At 44.1% G+C, this 18700-nt stretch overlaps 1 protein-coding gene across 1 annotated transcript in view; it reads right to left on the bottom strand.

The window, feature by feature from the left end:
• Window positions 1–18700, bottom strand: part of SMARCB1 (SWI/SNF related BAF chromatin remodeling complex subunit B1) — a 46649-nt gene that overhangs the window by 14782 nt on the left and 13167 nt on the right. Inside the window, exons 3-5 of the mRNA XM_073629195.1 lie at window positions 18527–18656; window positions 15915–16052; window positions 12847–12974 (exon numbers count right to left, since the gene is read on the bottom strand). Of these exons, the coding sequence (XP_073485296.1) occupies window positions 12847–12974; window positions 15915–16052; window positions 18527–18656 (396 nt within the window). The remainder of the gene's footprint in view (window positions 1–12846; window positions 12975–15914; window positions 16053–18526; window positions 18657–18700) is intronic.

Below are 18700 nucleotides of genomic sequence, written 5' to 3'. Positions count from 1 at the left end.
AGCACTGCAACATGGGAGTCTTTAACCCTTTCTTTGTGGTTAAAAGCGCCCCGCTAGCAGCCGAAAAGCACCACTTAAAGAGCTGCTAAAACGCTAACGCGGCCACGGCCCCACTGTGAAAGAGATCTTAGTGGTATTTGATCACCACTGGGTTTTTTATTTTTTGCACTAAAAAACAAAAAAAGACTGACAATTTCTATTAAAAAACTCCAAAAAACCCACACAATATTTTTTACTTTCTGCTTTAAAACAGATAAAATCAATTTTTTTTTATAAAAATATGTATCCTGCTACATGTTTTTGGTAAAAATAAAATCCCAATAAGCGTATATTGACTGGGTTACACAAACGTTATAGTGTCTACAAACCATGGAATATATACTGGAATATTTTTTTTATACTAGTAATGGCGGCAATCAGCGACTTATAGTGGGACTGCAACACTGCTGAAGACAGTCCGACACTGACACTTTGTGGGAACCAGCAACACCAACACAGTGATCAGTGCTAAAAATATGCACTGTCACTGTCTGGGAAGAGGTTAAACATCTAGGGCCATTAAAGGGTTAGCTGTGTGCCTAGCAGGAACACAAAATCCACCCCCTCCCTGTCAGAAAGGAACTCTGCCTTGTTTACAAAGGAAGAGCTCGGTTCTGAATCTGTACCCTATCAGAGGGTGCTGGGCACTTGATGTTCGGCCGGCACCTGCAGATCGGCTTCTTCTGTGAATGCTTCCGTGAGTGGAAGTGGGTATATGTATGTAATCCGGAACACAGCTGCCGCCCCGTAGCAGTAAAATTGCTCTAGGACAGTCAGCAAGTGGTTAAAGATTTCCTTACAGGGCCACTAACCACTTGACCCCTAGGCCAATTCTGACATTTCTCTCATACATACATACATACATACATACATACATTTTTTCATCATACTTGCCTGTAAAAGCCTTTTCTCTGAGTACATCATGGGACACAGAGTTAGGCTAATATTCATTACCTACTAGGTTATACTTCATCTCCAGGTGAATGGACACTGGTAAAACAAAGGTCTTTAAACAGGAAGTGATCCCCTATATAACCCCCCCCACCCCATACAGGAAGTATATCAGTTTTGTAGCAAGCACTGAATCCTCAAAAAGAGGGGAGGGGCCTCTGTGTCCCATTATGTACTCAAAGAAAAAGATTTTACAGGCAAGTATGAGGAAAAAAATCCTATTTTCTTTTTCATACATCATGGGACACAGAGTTGGGCTAATATTCATTACCTACTGGGGCATCCCAGAGCAATAGCCTTGAGGGGATGGAGACACCCAGCCAAAAAATAGCCATCAGCCCTTATACGGCAGCCCGCAGGACGTTGCAGCCGAAAGCTGAATCCTCGGCTGTTCAAACATCTACTTGATAAAATTTTGTGAACGTATGCACTGAAGACCAGGTAGCAGCCTTACAAATCTGACCCACAGATACCTGATGGCGAAAAGCCCAGGAGGTTCCTACACCCCTGGTAGAATGAGCTCTCACCCTAAAGGGAGGAGCTTTACGTTTCAGACCATTGGCCTGAATGACCAATTGATGGACCCAATTGGTAATGGAAGCCTTGGAAGCTGCCAGCCCCTTCTTGGGCCCTTTTGGTAAAACAGAAAAAGGAGTCTGAACCTCGAATCTCCGCAAATCTAGACAAATAAACCTTGACTGCCCGGCCAACTTCTAAGGAATGCCGTCACCTCTCTTCCGCCGAACGAGGCCGAGAGAAGAAAAGGCAAAATAATGTCCCGATTTAAATGAAAGACTGACACCACCTTTGGCAAAAAGGATGGAACAGGTCGTAACATGACCCTGTCGAGGTGAAGGATCAACTATAGTTCCCTGCACAAAAAAGTCGCCAACTCCGACACCCTTCTAGCCGAGGTGATGGCCATGAGGAAGGCTAGCTTGCGTGACAGCAAGTCTAATGGAATTTCCTTTATAGGTTCAAATGGTTGTTTCTGTAACACAGACAGCACCAAGTTCAAGTCCCAAAGGACACATAGCTGACCTAATGGGGGGAAGCAAACGAGTTGCCCCCTGCATGAGGGTTCGGACCAGCGAATCGGAGGCTAAAAGCCTTTGGAAGAACACTGACAGGGTCGAAATCTGACCTCCGATTGTAATCAAAGCCAATCTGATTTCCACAGCTGACTGTAGAAAAAAAAGAGAATTCTGCCAATCATGTATTTCCGAGGATGCAATTTTCTGGCTTCACACCAATATAAGTCTTCCAGACCTTATGATAGATCTTCCTAGCGACTGCTTTTCAAACATTCACTAGGGCAGACACCACTGGTCCCGAGATGCCACTGTCCTTTAACACCCTGGCTTCAATAGCCATGCTGTCAAATTTAGAGACTATAAATTGGGGTGTAATATAGGACCTTGGGACAGTAGATCATGGTGACGTTGAAGCGTCCATGGCCCATCTATTGTCAGTCTGACAATCTCTGGGAATGAGGGCCTTCTGGGCCAGGCTGGTGCCATGAGAATGACTGGAACCCCCTCTCTCCATATCCTGCGCAACAAATGTGGAAGGAGAGGGATCGGAGGGAAAGCAAAAACCAGGGAGTACTGGCCCAATGGAACAACCAGAGCATCTGCCAGAGGATCTCGTTCAGGACACAAACTACTGTAGCTAGTTGTTGAACCTGGATGCCAGTAGGTTGACCTCTGGCTATCTCAAACGCTGGCAAATTTTCTGGAACACCCCTGGGTGTATGGACCATACCACCGGTCAGATCTGCCTTCCAGTTCTCTACTCCCGGGATATGGACAGCCGCCAGAATCGGCACATGTCCCTCTGCCCAGGCTAATATGTGGTTCACCTCCTTCAGAGCTGAACGACTCCTGGTACCGCCTTGGTGGTTTATATAGGCCTTTGCAGTGGCATTGTCGGACTGAACCCTGATAGGACAGTCCTGAAGCTCCACCTTCCAGGACCGTAGGGCCAGATGTACTGCCTGTAATTCCAGGATTTTGATGGGCAGGATCTGTTTTGTTCTTGACCATTTCCCCCTGAGCTGTGAGCCCCTCTAGGGTCGCTCCCCAGCCTGAGAGACTGGCCTCTGTAGTCAGTAATCTCCAAGTTACCGGGAGGAAGGATTTTGCCTTACGCAGGTTCTGATCCTGCAACCACCAGTTTAGGCTTAGGCGTGCCAGAGGAGATAAGAACATTGGATAATCCAGGGCTTGTCTTCTTCTGTTCCAAGCCAACAAGATGTCTTGTTGTAAAGGCCTGGAATGGAACTGGGCATAGGGCACTGCCTCAAAGGAGGACACCATCCTCCCTAGAAGACTCATACAGAGCTGAATGGAGGGTTGTCTGGTGCCTCTTATCTGACGCACCTAACCCTTTAGGACACAGATCCTTACAGGTGGCAAAAATACCCTTGCTTGGACCATATCTAGGATCAGACCTAAATACTTTAGACTTTGAGCTGGTCTTAAGGTTGACTTTTCGGTATTTGTGATCCAGCCTAAGCTTTCCAAATACCACACTGTGTATATTATGCTCTGTTCTAGAGTGTGTAGTGAGTGCTCTCTGAGCAGAAGGTCGTCCAGATACCTGAGCACCAGGATCCCTTGGGCCCTTAAAAGACCCAGTACTGGTGCTAGGACCTTTGTGAACACCCGGGGAGCTGTAGCAAGCCCGAAGGGTAGAGCCACAAACTGAAAATGACGTTCTTCTACCGCAACTCGCAGGAACCTCTGATGAGGCTGAAAGATAGGTACGTGTAAATACACGTCTTTTATATCGATGAAGGCTAGAAAGTCTCCCATCTGGAGTGAGGCTATTACTGAGCGGACAGACTAAATGGACTGGATCATTAGATACTGGTTCAGGGATCTTAGCTCCAAAATGGGCCTTGTGTCCCCATCTGGTTTTTGAACCGTAAAAAGGTTCAAGTGAAACCCTGCGCCCCTTTCGGGTATAGGAACCTCTACAATCACTCCTTGATGCACTAAATGATGTAGCGCCTGAAGCAATAAGTCTCTTTTTGGAGGATCCAAGGGAACGCTGAATCTTAGAAACCTCTGAGGGGGGAACCCCCCGCAACTCCAGCTTGTAACCGCGGGATATAGTTGAGGTGACCCACTCGTCCTGAACGATTGTTCTCCACATGTCCGCAAAGTGCAGCAGCCTTCCCCCCACCTCCCAAAAGGAGGGCTTGGTGTTGGACCCAGGGCTTTTCCTGGCCACGGCCTTGTGGCTTGCCCTTGGCTCTAGCGACCTTTTGGCGGCGCTGAGAGACTTGAGGAAGCAGTCCCTGAGGTTTTAAACAAGGGAAGCCTGGTGCTTTTCTTCACAGGAATTAGAGAACTTTTCCCTCCGGAAATCTTTTGGATATATTTGTCCAAATGATCACCAAATAAACGTTCCCCATGAAAACCTGCCAATAACTTTTTACAAGGAAGCTCGGATGACCAGTTCTTAAGCCACAAAAGTCTGCGCATATGTACAGACAATAGAGCCAAACGAGAAACCTGCTGTATTGAATCCTTTAAGGCGTCAACAGCAAAACAGCGCTCGAGGAATATCCACCTTTTTTTCAGCCAGATCATCCTCCCGGTTAGGCATGTCAGGCTGTCTGACCTGATCCTTTACGGACTGGCACATACCAATTGCTGCAACAGCTGGCTGAATAGCTGGACTGGCCAAAGAAAAGGAAGCTTTTAATAATGACTTTTTGTCACAGGGTCTTTTAAGTCCTGTGTGTTATCTACCGGACAAGTTAAGTTCTTTTTTTAAGGAAGAGACTGCTGCATCTACGGCTGGCATGCTCCACTTCTTAAACTTTTCATCCATGGGATATAAAAGGGAAAACCTCTTAGGACGAACAAAAATCCTGTCAGGATGTTCCCAATCAGCATGCACCGCCTGTTCCAAAAGAGGGTGCAAGGGGAAAGCCTGTGCGACCTGAAGAGGCCTCGGGGACCCCAAAGAGGGTCAGGGGAGCTCAGTAACCTCTGTAAGAGGCAACTTAAAAGCAGAACGAACCATCTCGGTAAGAGACTGGATGAAAAGCCTCTGCGACTGAGAGGCAGACATCAACTGGATATCTTCTTGTCCAGAAGCAGACTCATCCGCCAGGCCCTCAAGAGAATCCTGAGCTTTTAGCGCTTCCCTCAACCTCAACCCATTCCTGCTCCAAACTAGGAGGCTCCGGGGAGGGGGATCTGTCACGCTTCTTGCCACCCTACGGGATGGAGGCGCATACATACGCGGTCCCGGTGAATGGGCGTGGCTGTATTCGCGTTTGAAGCGAATCTTCGTGCACCCAGATAAAGACTACAGCGCATGTGCGGAGAAGCCGCGTGCGCCATGGTTTCAGTAGTTGGAATGATGCCTACAAATACAGGTATGGATCATTTCAGCCGACGATTCCATTTCTATCAGATGTGATTAGAGTGGTTAATTAGCCACTCAATCACTTCTGCGGGGTGCGGTAGGGGGTCCCACCCCCTCCAGCCGCCTTTCCCGAGCTTTACCGTCCCATCACGGAGCCCCGAAGCGATGCTGCCGATGGCAATGGCTGCACTGAACAGAGAGAAGAATAGACATCACTCTCTCTGTAATCCCGGAAACTGAGAGCGAGAAGTATTTTGCCACTTCCGGGTTTCGCCTCTTTGTTTACCTGGTCACTAGCGCCCAGAAAAGCATCCATTCAGGCCGATCTGTGTCTGAGTGGCTGCATGGAAGGCTAGAGAAGAGATCTGGGGTCTGATAGACCCCTAGATCTCACCATAAAGGAGACCTGTCATGACCCATGCTGTTACAAGGGATGTTATTCATCCCTTGTTACAGCAACTAAGTTAATCAAAAAAAAAAAAACAACAAAAAAAAAAAAAAAAAAAAAGGTTAAATTGAAAGCGCCCCTGTCCCACGATGCGTATGTGCAAACGCATACTGTTACTTCCACACGCATAAACGGGGATCGCACCACACATATTGTCGCGAATGTCAGAGCGAGAGGAATAATTCTAGCTGCAGACCTCCTATGCAACTCTAAACTGGTAAACTGCAAAGACATTTAAAGCGTCGCCTGGAATTTTAAGCACAGTAGTTTTCCGCCATTCCATGGGCGGATACAATTTTAAAGCATGACATGTTTAATATTTACGTGGCGTAACATCTTTCAGATTATACAAAAAAATTGGGCTAACTTTACTGTTCCCCCCCCCCCCCATTAACTAGTTCCGAACCAGCCTCCGCAGTTATACTACGGCAGGTTAGCCTGGCTGCCCGAAGCCTCGTAGTTATATGCCCCCTCGGCGGCCACGAAAATCGGATTAGATTCAGAACTGATCAATCCCCAGGCCAATGGTATCTGGCCTGGACCTGGTGATTGCTCCTGGCAAATGAGATCCTTCCCCTGCATGTGTAAATGTAAACACAGCAGGGGAAGTGATGTCATCTCTCCTCGTGTAGGTCTTTTCGTTCCAGACCGAGGAGAGTCATCCCAGAGTAAGTGCATCAACACTACACTGACAGCATTCCACGTAGGTACACTTGCCACCCCCCAGTTAACCCCTTCATCCCCTGTCACCTTGTCACCCAGTGCAGTGTTCAGATTTTTTTTTTTGATTGCTGTACTGGTGTCATTAGTGACAAAAATCAGTGTTAGGGTACTTAGTGTAGGCCCAGATAGGTCTAGGGCCCCCCCTAATAAAGGTTTAACCCCTTGATCACACCATCACCAGTGATCACTGTATAAGTGTCATGGGTGACGCTGGTTAGCTAGTTTATTTTCTGTAGTGTCAGGGCACCCGCCATATTTTACCTAAATAAAGGTTTAACCCCCTGATCACCCGGCGGGCGATATCAGTTAGGTTTTAGCGTCAGTCAGGGTCTGCGTCGCCCCAGGCAGCTTCACATTAGTTCCAGTAGCGCTAACACCCACGCACGCACCATACACCTCGCTTAGAAGTATAGCGTCTGAACGGATTGATATCTGATCAGATCTATACTAGCGTCCCCAGCAGTTTAGGGTTCCCAAAAACGCAGTGTTAGCGGGATCAACCCAGATACCTGCTAGCGTCTGTGTTTAGCCCCTCCGCCCAGCATCAATCGATCACTGTCACTTACAAAACACAACACACATAACTGCTAACAGTTTTTTTTTTTTTGGCAGCGTTTGAAGCAGTCAGGAGCTTTTTTTCCTGTGAGACTCACTAGTGTACCTGTAAATTTAGAGACCAAAATGTCAAATCGAAGGTACAGTAGTGAAGAGGCCTACACGTTTCTGAGCATGACAGATAGTGAAGAGGAAGTCACTCATCTGTCAGATTCAGGCTCAGAATACGAACCTGTAGACAGCAGTGGCACCCTGACAGATAGCTCTGACGATGGAGTTGTGGTCCCTGCCAAGGTCAGGCGTACCCAACCCTGTTCTTCTGCTGCCGTTGAGGTGCAACAACCGCAGGGCTCTCGTATGGAGCAGGGAGCCAGTACTAGTGCCGCTCATCCTTCTGGTGAACTGGCAAGCACCAGCGGCCTAGTACATCCTGGTCGTACATCCAGCACTGCAGTAACACTTTGTGACGTAGCGAGTCCCATAAGTGCAGTTCAAGCTGGCGAGGTGGCAAGCACAAGTAGTGTCCCGCTGCCACCAAAAAGAAGACAAACACCGGCCCATCGAGCCCAAAGCGCCCTTCCTGCTGCATTCGCCAATCCTAATTAGGAGCCCACCACTTCTGCAGCACCCGTACTTTCCCCATTCACTGGCCAGCCTGGAATTCAGGTGGAAACAGTTGATTTTACGTCACTTGATTTTTATTCACTGTTTTTCACTGAAGATCTCTATAGATCTATTGTGGACCAAAGCAATTTGTATGCTGGTCAATTCATCGCCGCTAATCCCCAGTTGACCCTTGCCAGAGACTGGAGACCTATTACGGTCTCAGAATTTAAGACCTTTCTGGGTCTTTCCCTCCTCATGGGCGTAACTAAAAAGAGTGAGTTGCGTTCATATTATCCACGGACCCATTTCACCATACGCCCGTGTTCTCTGCCTCCATGACCAGGACACGATATGAGCAGATCTTGCGGTTCATGCATCTCAACAACAATGAACTCTGTCGTCCTCGGGGTGACCCTGGATTTGATCGGCTCTACAAAATTTGGCCCCTTGTAAACCACTTCAACCAACAGTTTGCAGCCTTGTTTACTCCCAATCAAGTTGTCTGCGTTGATGAGCCCAGAAGCCGCTTGTCTATCTTCCCAGCAAGCGTGCCAGATATGGGGTCAAGATGTATAAGCTCTGTGACAGGGCCACAGGCTATACATGTAGTTTTATGGTTTACGAGGGAAGAGATAGTCACGTAGAGTCAGAGAACTGCCCAGACTACATAGGGAGCGCTGGCAAGATTGTGTGGGACGTGAGGTCACCCTTATTCAGAAAGGAGTACCACTTGTACGTGGACAATTATTACACGAGCGTGGCACTTTGTCACCTTTTTGATTATGGAATTGGCGCATGTGGCACCGTGTGATCTAATCGCCGGGGCTTCCCCCAATGGCTTGTAGAATCCCGACTTAGACGGGTAATAATTTGTTAGCAGTGAAGTGGAGGGATTCACGGAATGTTTTCGTTCTGTCCTCCCTTCACGCAGATACGACAGTCCAAACTTCTACAGCGTCTGGTGTTGGAGAAACCCCTCTGTGTCCACGAATACAACCTTAATATGGGAGGGGTGGACCTCAACAACCAGTTGTTGGCGCTGTACCTAATTGCCCGTAAGGCCAGACGCTGATACAAAAAAGTGTCTGTACATTTATTTCAATTGGCTCTACTGAATGCTTTTGTGCTATACAAACGCAAACGCTTTAACTGACAATTGCGCGGTCGTGCGATGTGGCTCCCAAATATAATGGACATCCTTTATTTCCCACAAATAGAGCTTTCTTTAGGTGGTATTTGATCACCTCTGCGGTTTTTATTTTTTGCGCTATAAACAAAAAAAGAGCGACAATTTTGAAAAAAAAACAAAAAAAAAAACAGTATTTTTTACTTTAATAAATATCCCCAAAAAATATATAAAAACATTTTTTTTCCCTCAGTTTAGGCCGATACGTATTCTACATATTTTTGGTAAAAAAAAAAAAATATCGCAATAAGCGCTTATTGATTGGTTTGCGCAAAAGTTATAGCGTCTACAAAATATGGGATAGTTTTATTGCATTTTTATTAATAATTTTTTTTTACTAGTAATGGCGATGATCTGCGATTTTTATCGTGACTGCGACATTATGGCAGACAGATCGGACACTTTTGGGACCATTCACATTTATAAAGTAATCAGTGCGATTAAAAATGCACTGATTACTGTGTAAATGTGACTGGCAGTGAAGAGGTTAACCAGGAGGGGGCGCTGCAGGGGTTAAGTGTGTTCCAGGGATGTGTTCTAACTACAGAGGGGGTGGGCTCGCAGTGACACATCACTGATCACCGCTCCCGATTACAGGGAGCGGTGATCAGTGACAGTGTCACTAGGCAGAATGGGGGAATGCTTGTTTAGATTAGCATTTCCCCGTTCTTCCTCTCCGCGAGACGATCGCGGGTATCCCTGCGGACATCGAGTCCGCGGGACCTGCGGTCGGACTCACGGAGCTCGCGCCTGCTATGCAAGCCTCGCGAGATCACGTACAATAACGCGATTTTGCGCAGCAGAGCCAACCTGCCGCATTAAAACTGCGGCGGCTGGTCCGCAAGCAGTTAAATTCAAGGAAGAGATCATCACAGCCCTTCTGTTTCCAGACGGTGCTATGGCCCACCTTCCCAACGCAAATGCAGTGAGCCGGCTGCACGAGAGGCATTTTCCTTATGTCCTCCCTGGTAACCCTACCCAAAGAATACCCCAAAGATGATTTCGTGTCTGCAGAAAACGTGGATTTAGGCGTGACACGTGCTTTTATTGTCCCTCCTGTCCTGACCACCCTAGTCAATGCATCGGTGAATGTTTCAAACGCTACCATACACTAGTGGAGTATTAGCGTAGGGTACTAGGCACACATACACAGGGTCTCGAAAGATGTGATGGCCATCACATTTTGAGAGACCCTAATCTGCAACGTTCAGTTTACAGTTTTTTTAGTTTTTATAAAAGTGAAAAAAAAAAAAAACCCACACAAAAAAACATAAAATAAAAAGCGCCAAAAATAGTTGGTTTTATTTTTCTTCTCTCTCTATTGTTCTCTCTTATGTTCGCTCTCTACTGTCTGCTCTACTGTTTGCTCACTATTGTTCTATATCTATTGTTCTCTCTCCGTTTTATTTTTACTATGTTTTATTGTATTTGCTTTGCAGGTATGGTATGTTATACTGTAATGTTTGTTTTATTGTTAACCATCATTTGCTTAGCAGGTACGCCATTCAGCTGCAGCACGGGTTTATTCTGACAGCATTTGCTCCCACGCTACGTAAATCAGCGACTCCAGAGCTGTAGGAGGTGATTTCACCACCACAGTTAAAAAAAAAAAAAAAAAAAAAAAATGGTGCATGTATGCCCATCATTAGAAGTGGGTAGATGAAGGGCGGTATTCTAATGGTGGGCATACCCACCACCGATCAATCTCTTTTTTTCGTTCAGCCCACAGGCTGCATGAAAAAAACATTACAATGTATGCACAAGGACCAGAGACGTACTGGTATGTTGCTGAACTTCGAGTGGTTATACCAGAATGATACTTGCAGGTTTAGGTATCATTCTTTTTAGGCAGCGGTCGGCTTTCATATAAAAGCAATCCTAGCGGCTAATTAGCCTCTATACTGCTTTTTTACAAACCCCCACCGTCTTCCATGATTTTCTCTGGCTCTCCTGTCTCACCAGGGAACCCGAGAATGTAGCTGGAGGTTCCACCAGCTGACTATAGAGCTGATTGGAGATCAGAACAGCTCCAATCATCTCTATGGCCTAAGAAACCGGAAGCTAGGAGCATTTCATGACTTAGGTTTCGCCGGATATAAACAGTGCCATCGGGAAATATGCTTTGAGGGCAGAGGAGAGATCTAGGGTCTAATAGATCCCAATTTAAAAAAAAAAAAAAGTACCTGTCACTACCTATTGCTCTCATAGGGGATATTTACATTCCCTGAGATAAAAATGATAAAAGAAAATTAAAAAAAAAACTGAAAAGGAACAGTAAAAATAAAATAAAAAAGCAAAATAAATAATAAAAAAATAAAATAAAAAGCACCCCTGTCCCCCGTGCTTACGCGCAAAGGTGAACGCAAGCGTCGGGCTGGTGTCATATGTAAACAGCAATTGCACAATGCATGTGAGGTATCACCGCGAAGGTCAGATTGAGGGCAGTAATTTTAGCAGTAGACCTCCTCTGTAAATCTAAAGCGGTAACCTGTAAAAGCTTTTAAAAATGTATGTAGTTTGTCGCCGCTGCACGTTTGTGCCCAATTTTAAAGCATGTCCTGTTTGGTATCCATGTACTCGGCATAAGATCATCATTTTTATTTCATCAAACATTTTGGCAATATAGTGTGTTTTAGTGCATTAAAATTGAAAAAAAAAGTGTGTTTTTTCACAAAAAATTGCGTTTGAAAAATCTCTGCACAAATACTGTGTGAAAAAAGAAAAAAAAAATTGCAACACCCACCATTTTAATCTGTAGGTCCTCTGCTTTAAAAAATATATATAATGTTTGGGGGTTCAAAGTAATTTTCTTGCAAAAAACAAAAAATATTTTTTCATGTAAACAAAAAGTGTCAGAAAGGGCTTTGTCTTCAAGTGGTTAGAAGAGTGGGTAATGTGTGACATAAGCTTCTAAATGTTGTGCATAAAATTCCAGGACAGTTCAAACCCCCCCCCCCCCCCCAAATGACCCCATTTTGGAAAGTAGACATCCCAAGCTATTTGCTGAGAGGCATGTTGAGTATTTTGTAGATCTCGCCATTTGTCACAAGTTTTTGAAAATGAAAAAAATAAAAAAGATAAAACTTTTCTTTCTTCATTTGCAAAAACATTTTTTTTTTTTTTTTTTTATTTTATTTTCTGCTATAGAACATTCATTCAATAATAAAAAAAATAATAAAATGTTTTTATAAATTTAGGTCTGTGTATTCTGCTACATATTTTTGGGGGAAATAAAATCCCAATAGTACATTGATTGGTTTGCGCAAAAGTTACAGCGCCTACAAAAACTATGGGATATTTTTATTTTTTTTACTAGTAATGGTGGCTATCAGCGACTTATAGCAGGACTGCGATAGTGCGGCAGACATTTTGAAACTTGACGGGAACCAGTGACACTAGTACAGTGATTGATGCAAAAAAAAAAAAAAATATTATACAGTCACTGTACTATTGACACTGGCTGAGAAGGGGTCAACATTAGGGGCGATCAAAGGGTTAAATGTGTGCCTAGGCAGTGTTTGTGCGTACTGTATGTTGTGCTTTTACTGAGGGAAGTAATTGATTTCCTTCCCTGCTTTGTGGGGAAAGAAAATCTATTACTTCCCCGCTGACTGGACAGGGCTCTGTCTTGTTTAGAAAGGCAGAGCCCTATCTTGTGTGTGGCGGACAATCAGCAGGTGCCGGTGGTAATCCATTGGCTGGCACCAACTGTTCGACATCTGCGGTGTAAAAATCACAGCAGAGTCAAATTCTCGGTGGCCCGTGCCCCCTACCCGAAGTGCCAGATCACGTACTAGGTACGTGATCTGGCGCAGGAGAGCCACCTAGCTGCCGTGTTTCTAAATTATACGGTCATCAAGTGGTTAAACTATGGATTAATGATAAAAGCACCTAGACTTGTTACTGAAAAATAAAATAAATAATAATTGAAGACATTTTAGGTCACTTGTACCATTCATGTTCCAGGTAAAGGCATCTCGCAACTTCTGTCCATCTATCTCCATGTCCAATCTGATGGGAACTAGTACTTCAGGCTGAGAAGCATTTTCATGAATAACAGCTGGATCATGGTCATCAAAACTGTTAAATGATTGAAAAACATCAGTCAGTTCTAGATCAAAATTTCAGCAAAACTAGAGTAGCATCTAACCAGTCAAACAATCTACCTTTCTATTCCAACACAGAGGAAGGTCCACTTCATATAGGCTTCATTCCTGGTCTATGTCTACCCAGTGCTACCACCCCCCAGCACACACCTTTTAGTACAATTATTATTCCCAAGTCCTCTTTTCAATGATTTTTTAATACACTAAACAGACCATATAAGGAAGACCTACATGGGAGCTGTGAGTCAGATAAGACTAGCAGATCACAAAAATACAGGGAAAGCAGCACCAGTAGTTGTAGGTGCTGACTTTTTGTTTTCAGTGTGAAAAACCACTTTAAGCACATTGTGTTTATCTATTGTTGTGACTAAGGCCTATTGCACACTTTTTTCCTATGTATTTGTGCGTATTTTTACACACATGCGTTTGCGCAAAATCGTGCAATTTGTGCACAAACTTAATCTCGCGTTCTTGTTCTGCAGTATGTAAATAGTCATTTGCGCAATCGTGTGTATTTGTGCACATGAGGCGTAAATTACTGACCAAAAATACAGATTTTTCTATTTTATTTTTACTGACGAATGCACTGCGCTTGTTTACACGCCTGAGTGCATAGGCACATTACAATTAATGGACTGTATTTTAGCTCAGTAAAAAAATAAAAAAAAAAAATAAAAAAGCTGTACTGAGCTATTTCAAGCTGCAGTGTGCAAGAGGCCTTAAGTTGGGTACATACTATTAAAAAAATAAAAAAGAAGAAAAATATTGGGCGAACGATTGTCCAATTTTCCTAGTTGTTTCACAGCAAGTCGGAGCCATGTACGAAAATACTCATCTCAAGGCTTTTCCTCGGACGAAAATGTTTGCTGGAGTTTCTTATAGTGCAGGGGTGCTCAACCAGTGGCCTGGGGGCCACATGTGCCCGCGACCTCCTGCTCTGGGATGGCGGGTCGGCAAGCCCAGATCGCGGGTTGCCGACCTGCCATCCCAGAGCAACAGTGTTGTGAATGAAGCCAGTGGTAGAGGAAGCAAGCAGATGTGGAGCAGAGCCGCATAAGCTGATGCTTCCTGTATAGTGCTGGCTCCTGTCACAGGCGTGATACCAAAACCATTCACCTCTATGGAGCGGCAGGTGTAAACAGTCTTGTGTCCGTTTATACCCGCCTACTTCCAATTCGATCCCCCCAAAAAAATTAAAATAAATTAAAAAAAAAAAAAAAAAAACACACACACACAGGAGGGGATCTGTCCTATTCCATCTTGGCAGATCAGATTGGAGGGCCCATAGAGTAGAGCGGGCTGTGTCTGCTCTGGATAGGCAGATCACATTTAATGGCAAATTACTGTAAATTACCAGTTCAATTCAGTGGTTAACATACTTTGACACTATTTTTCTGTACTATGAGGCATATTTAAATTTAAAACATGAAAAAAGGGGAAAAAAATTGTATGGAATACATTTTCTATTTTGTGCATTATGCAAGATTTCCAAAGCACGATAGGTTAGATAGAGATAGCAGAGCAAAGGCTTCCTAAGGCAGTGTTGTTTATTTGTGAGTGTAAGGCTGGCCATACATGAATCAGTTTCTTTTCGATCGGCCATACACACAAGCGAGGTAGATGGAGGAATGTTTCCCGCTGTATTATTGTATGTATTATTGTATTCTGCCAGTGGGGACTCCTTCCCTGTCAGAATACACTAACCAGAACTGTACTGTTGATCAAATTATAGTTTTCCAACAAGCCAGTTCAGGAGAAGTTGATCATTCGCCTATAGAAGGATCTAAATTTAGCTGGTCCCTTCTGACCTGGGTGAATTTCGATCTATGGATAGCTTTAAGTTTCATCATGAGCTACCAGGTCATTTAGCTCTGTATACAAAATGCTATACAACTAAAAGAAGCAAACCAAAAGCCTGAAACATGTGAAAAGCACCCTAACCACTTCAGCCCCAGAAGAATTTGCCCCCTTCCTGACCAGGCCATTTTTTGCGATACGGCACTGCGACGTTGTACCCAAACAAAATGTATGCCCTTTTTTCCCCACAAATAGAGCTTTCTGTATTCTACATATTTTTGGAGAAGAAAAAAAAAAAAAAATCACAATAAGCGTATAGTGATTGGTTTGCGCAAAAGTTATAACGTCTACAAAATAGGGGATAGATTTATCGCATTTTTATTATTTTTTTTTGCTAGTAATGGAGGTGATCTGTGATTTTTAATCGGGACTGAGACATTGCGGCGGACAAATCGGACACTTTTTTGGGACCATTGACATCTATACAGCGATCAGTGCTATAAATAGCCACTGATTACTGTATAGATGTCACTGGCAGGGAAGGGGTTAACACTGGAGGGGGGGGCAATCAAGGGGTTAAATGTGTTCTCTATGTGTTTTCTGTCGGGGGAATGTGGCTGACTAGAGGAGGAGAGCGATCATTGTTCCTACTTAGGAACACACGATCTGTCTCCTCTGCTCTGACAGAACCGGGATTTGTGTGTTTACACACACAGATCCTGGATCTCGCTCTGTCACGAGCGATCGCGGGTGCCCGGGCATGCGCCTCCAGTAGCGCATGCCTGCTACAGCGCCTTAAAGAGCTGACGTACAGCTACGATTGCTCGCTCAGCAGTGCCAACCAGTATAACTGGTCGGGAAGGGGTTAAGCTCCAATGGTGGCTAAAAGAATGCATATTATTATTGTGCATTATTTTATACTCATCTGACTTAAAAGGAAAATATTTTAAATGTTTAAGCCTATCCATCACATATTCTGTACAAAAGCATTCTATATTCTCATCATTCTAAGGTTTATGATTAACTAGTACATACCCAGAGTTATAAAAGCATTGTGTCATTAGGAAGAAAAATCCACAATGCAATGTTATAGAAGTAAAGTTCAGACAAATCTCACCAAAGAGGGAAAGTCCTCTTCTTGTCACGACCCAAGCGATTTCTGTTAATAGTAGTCGAACAGGGCACAGCATCTAAGTGATGGGAGCTGTTGGGCAGTGTTGGAACCCACTGGCTGTTTCGCTTTGCTTTTTGTTCCCTAGAATTAAAAACAAAAAAAACAATGTTTTTTTTTTACAATAGGACATATATACATTAGATGAAGAAAGACAACTTAAAGTGCTTGTAAAGTCTTAAGGTTTTTCACGTTAATGCAATCTATGCATTAAAGCGGAGTTCCAGCCATTTGTAAATATTAAAAGTCAGCAGCTACAAAAAGTGTAGCTGCTGACTTTTAATAAACAGACACTCATCTGTCCCACGATCCAGTAATGCGGCCTCCCGAAGCCTTGGTTTTCTCCACCGTGCCGGCATCACTAGTGTGGTCAACCCGGCAGTGACAGCTTGCAGCTTCACAGCTGGGTGCGCACTGTGCATGCACATCATGAAAGGCCGGGCAATCTTCTGGGACCTGTGACGTGTCCTAGAAGATTGCAGGGAGGGAGGGGGAGAGAACATCCGCTCCAGTCGCCTAGGCGGCGAGAACGGAAGTGGGAGCTGGGTACCTGTCAAAACTAGGTACCTGCCCCCCACCCCAAAAAAAATGACGTGCCAAGTGTGGCATGTCAGGAGTCTTTAAAGCGGAAGTTCCACTTTTGGGTGGAACTCCGCTTTAAGGTAAAAAACCTTCTGTGCTGCAGATTAGAGGTCGACCGATATATCGGCCAGCCGATATATCGGCCGATATTTGGTGTTTTTTACTTAATCGGCATCGGCCGATTGTGCTGATAAAAAAGCCGATATAGCTTCAGCGCGACTTGCAAAAGACTTCTGTAATAGAAGTCAGTGTTTAGTTGCCTGTGTGAAGCGACTTCTCCCCCTCTCTGGGCAGCCTGCCAAATCTGATAAAAAGAACCTGAAGGATACAATGTTTACACTTCTGAATGAACTAAATTCCGTGTGTAGAAGTTCTCAGTTTAACCATTTAAAGACTAAATCTTTTCTGACATTTGTTGCTTACAAGTAAAAATCCAGTATTTTCTGCTAGAAAATCACTTGGAACCCCCAAACATTATATATATTTTTTTTAGCAGAGACCCTAGGGAATAAAATAGCGGTTGTTGCAATATTTTATGTCACACGGTATTTGCGCAGTGGTCTTTCAAATGTAATTTAAAAAAAAAAATACACTAATAAATTAAAAAAAAAAACTAAGCAGTAAAGTTAGCCCATTTTTTTTCCATCCAGAAGTTTTGATTACCTGTTTTTGTGTATTTAATATTTAAGAGAGGTTTTTTTTATATTTTTTTAATCTAAATTCTACATACAAGTGAACTGATTGGAGGTTTGTTTTGTTTAATAAATGTTTAAATGTAAAAAAATTTCCGTATCACTGAAGGTTGCTTTCACACTGGAGCGGGCATGCATTGACGGTAAAAGACTGCTAGTTTTAGCAGCTCTTTACCGTCATTTTAGCGGCGCTATTCGGCTGCTAGCAGGTCGCTTATAACCCAGCTAGCGGCCGAGGAAGGGGTTAAATGCGCCCCTGAAGCGCTGCTGCCGAAACGCTTTGCAGGCGATTCGACAGTGGTGCGCATTCATTTCAATGGGCAGGAGTGGTGGTATACACTGCTCCAAAGATGCTGCTTGCAGGACTTTTTTTAATATCCTGCCAGCACATCGCCTCAGTGTGAAAGCACTCGGGCTTTCACACTGAGACTGCAGGGGAGCCGTTTGACAGGCACTTTACAGGTGCTATTTTTAGCCCAAAAGCGCCTGAAAATGCCCCATTGTGAAAGGGGTCTAACTGTTAGATTTTATGAGATGAAGGTAAAAAAAAAAAAAAAAAAAAATCGGCCTAATATATCGGCCCAAAAAAATCGGCATCACATATCGGCCATCGGCCACCGCGATTTGTAAATATCGGCATCGGCATCGGCCAGAGAAAAACCCATATCGGTCGACCTCTACTGCAGATCCCCCCCCCCCCCCCAACACCCCCCTTTTCTTACCGGAGCCCGATCCGATGATGTGCATGAGCGCAGCAGCTCCAGCTGCTGTCGCTCTACTCGATGGACAAATAGCAGCAGGCGTCAATGGCTCCTGCAGCTGTCAACCAAAAGCTGTGACACGGAAGCGGGTCGAGTTCCACTGTCAATGGTTTACAAACCCTTTAAATCATTGAACAGATTTCTTAATCTAATACCTGGAAGACATGGATCTTCCTTTACTTCAAAGTTAAAAGTAATTTAAGGGCATGAATTGGCATACTTAGGCAGGAAAAACACAATTTATTTGGCTTGAAATTATTAGCCATATATTTTAGCTCCTGTTCGCATTATGTCGCACATTTTCCTTTGTTTTGCCCATCGTCACACTTCACGTATACAGCAGCCTTTTCATTTCAATGGTCTGCCTACACTGGTCAAAGAAGCTCATACACCTTTTTTAGTCTGAATTTGTATCTACATCTCATCTATAGTATGTGGAAAACAGATCACTCACTAGCGAGAAGGCAATTACACAAATTGGAAACCTTTTTCAATAGATCCAGTTTCCTTTGTGATCACTTACCTGAGGTAGGTTGGAGGCTCTGTGCTAATGGAAACAGCTTTGTATTTCTCATCGTTCCCATCGAGGATCTCTTCAACTTCTGAAGCTTTCAGTAGAGTAACACTAGTAGCTAATGTTGTGTATCCATGATCTAGGTAATAAGCATAACAAGGGAGGAAGTCATCAAATAATCTG

This window comes from Aquarana catesbeiana, linkage group LG01 (genome assembly GCF_042186555.1).
Source record: "Aquarana catesbeiana isolate 2022-GZ linkage group LG01, ASM4218655v1, whole genome shotgun sequence".
In the NCBI taxonomy this organism is placed as follows: Eukaryota; Metazoa; Chordata; class Amphibia; order Anura; family Ranidae; genus Aquarana; species Aquarana catesbeiana.
Note: the sequence above shows the minus strand (reverse complement) of the source record. Positions and strands in the feature narration are given on the sequence as shown.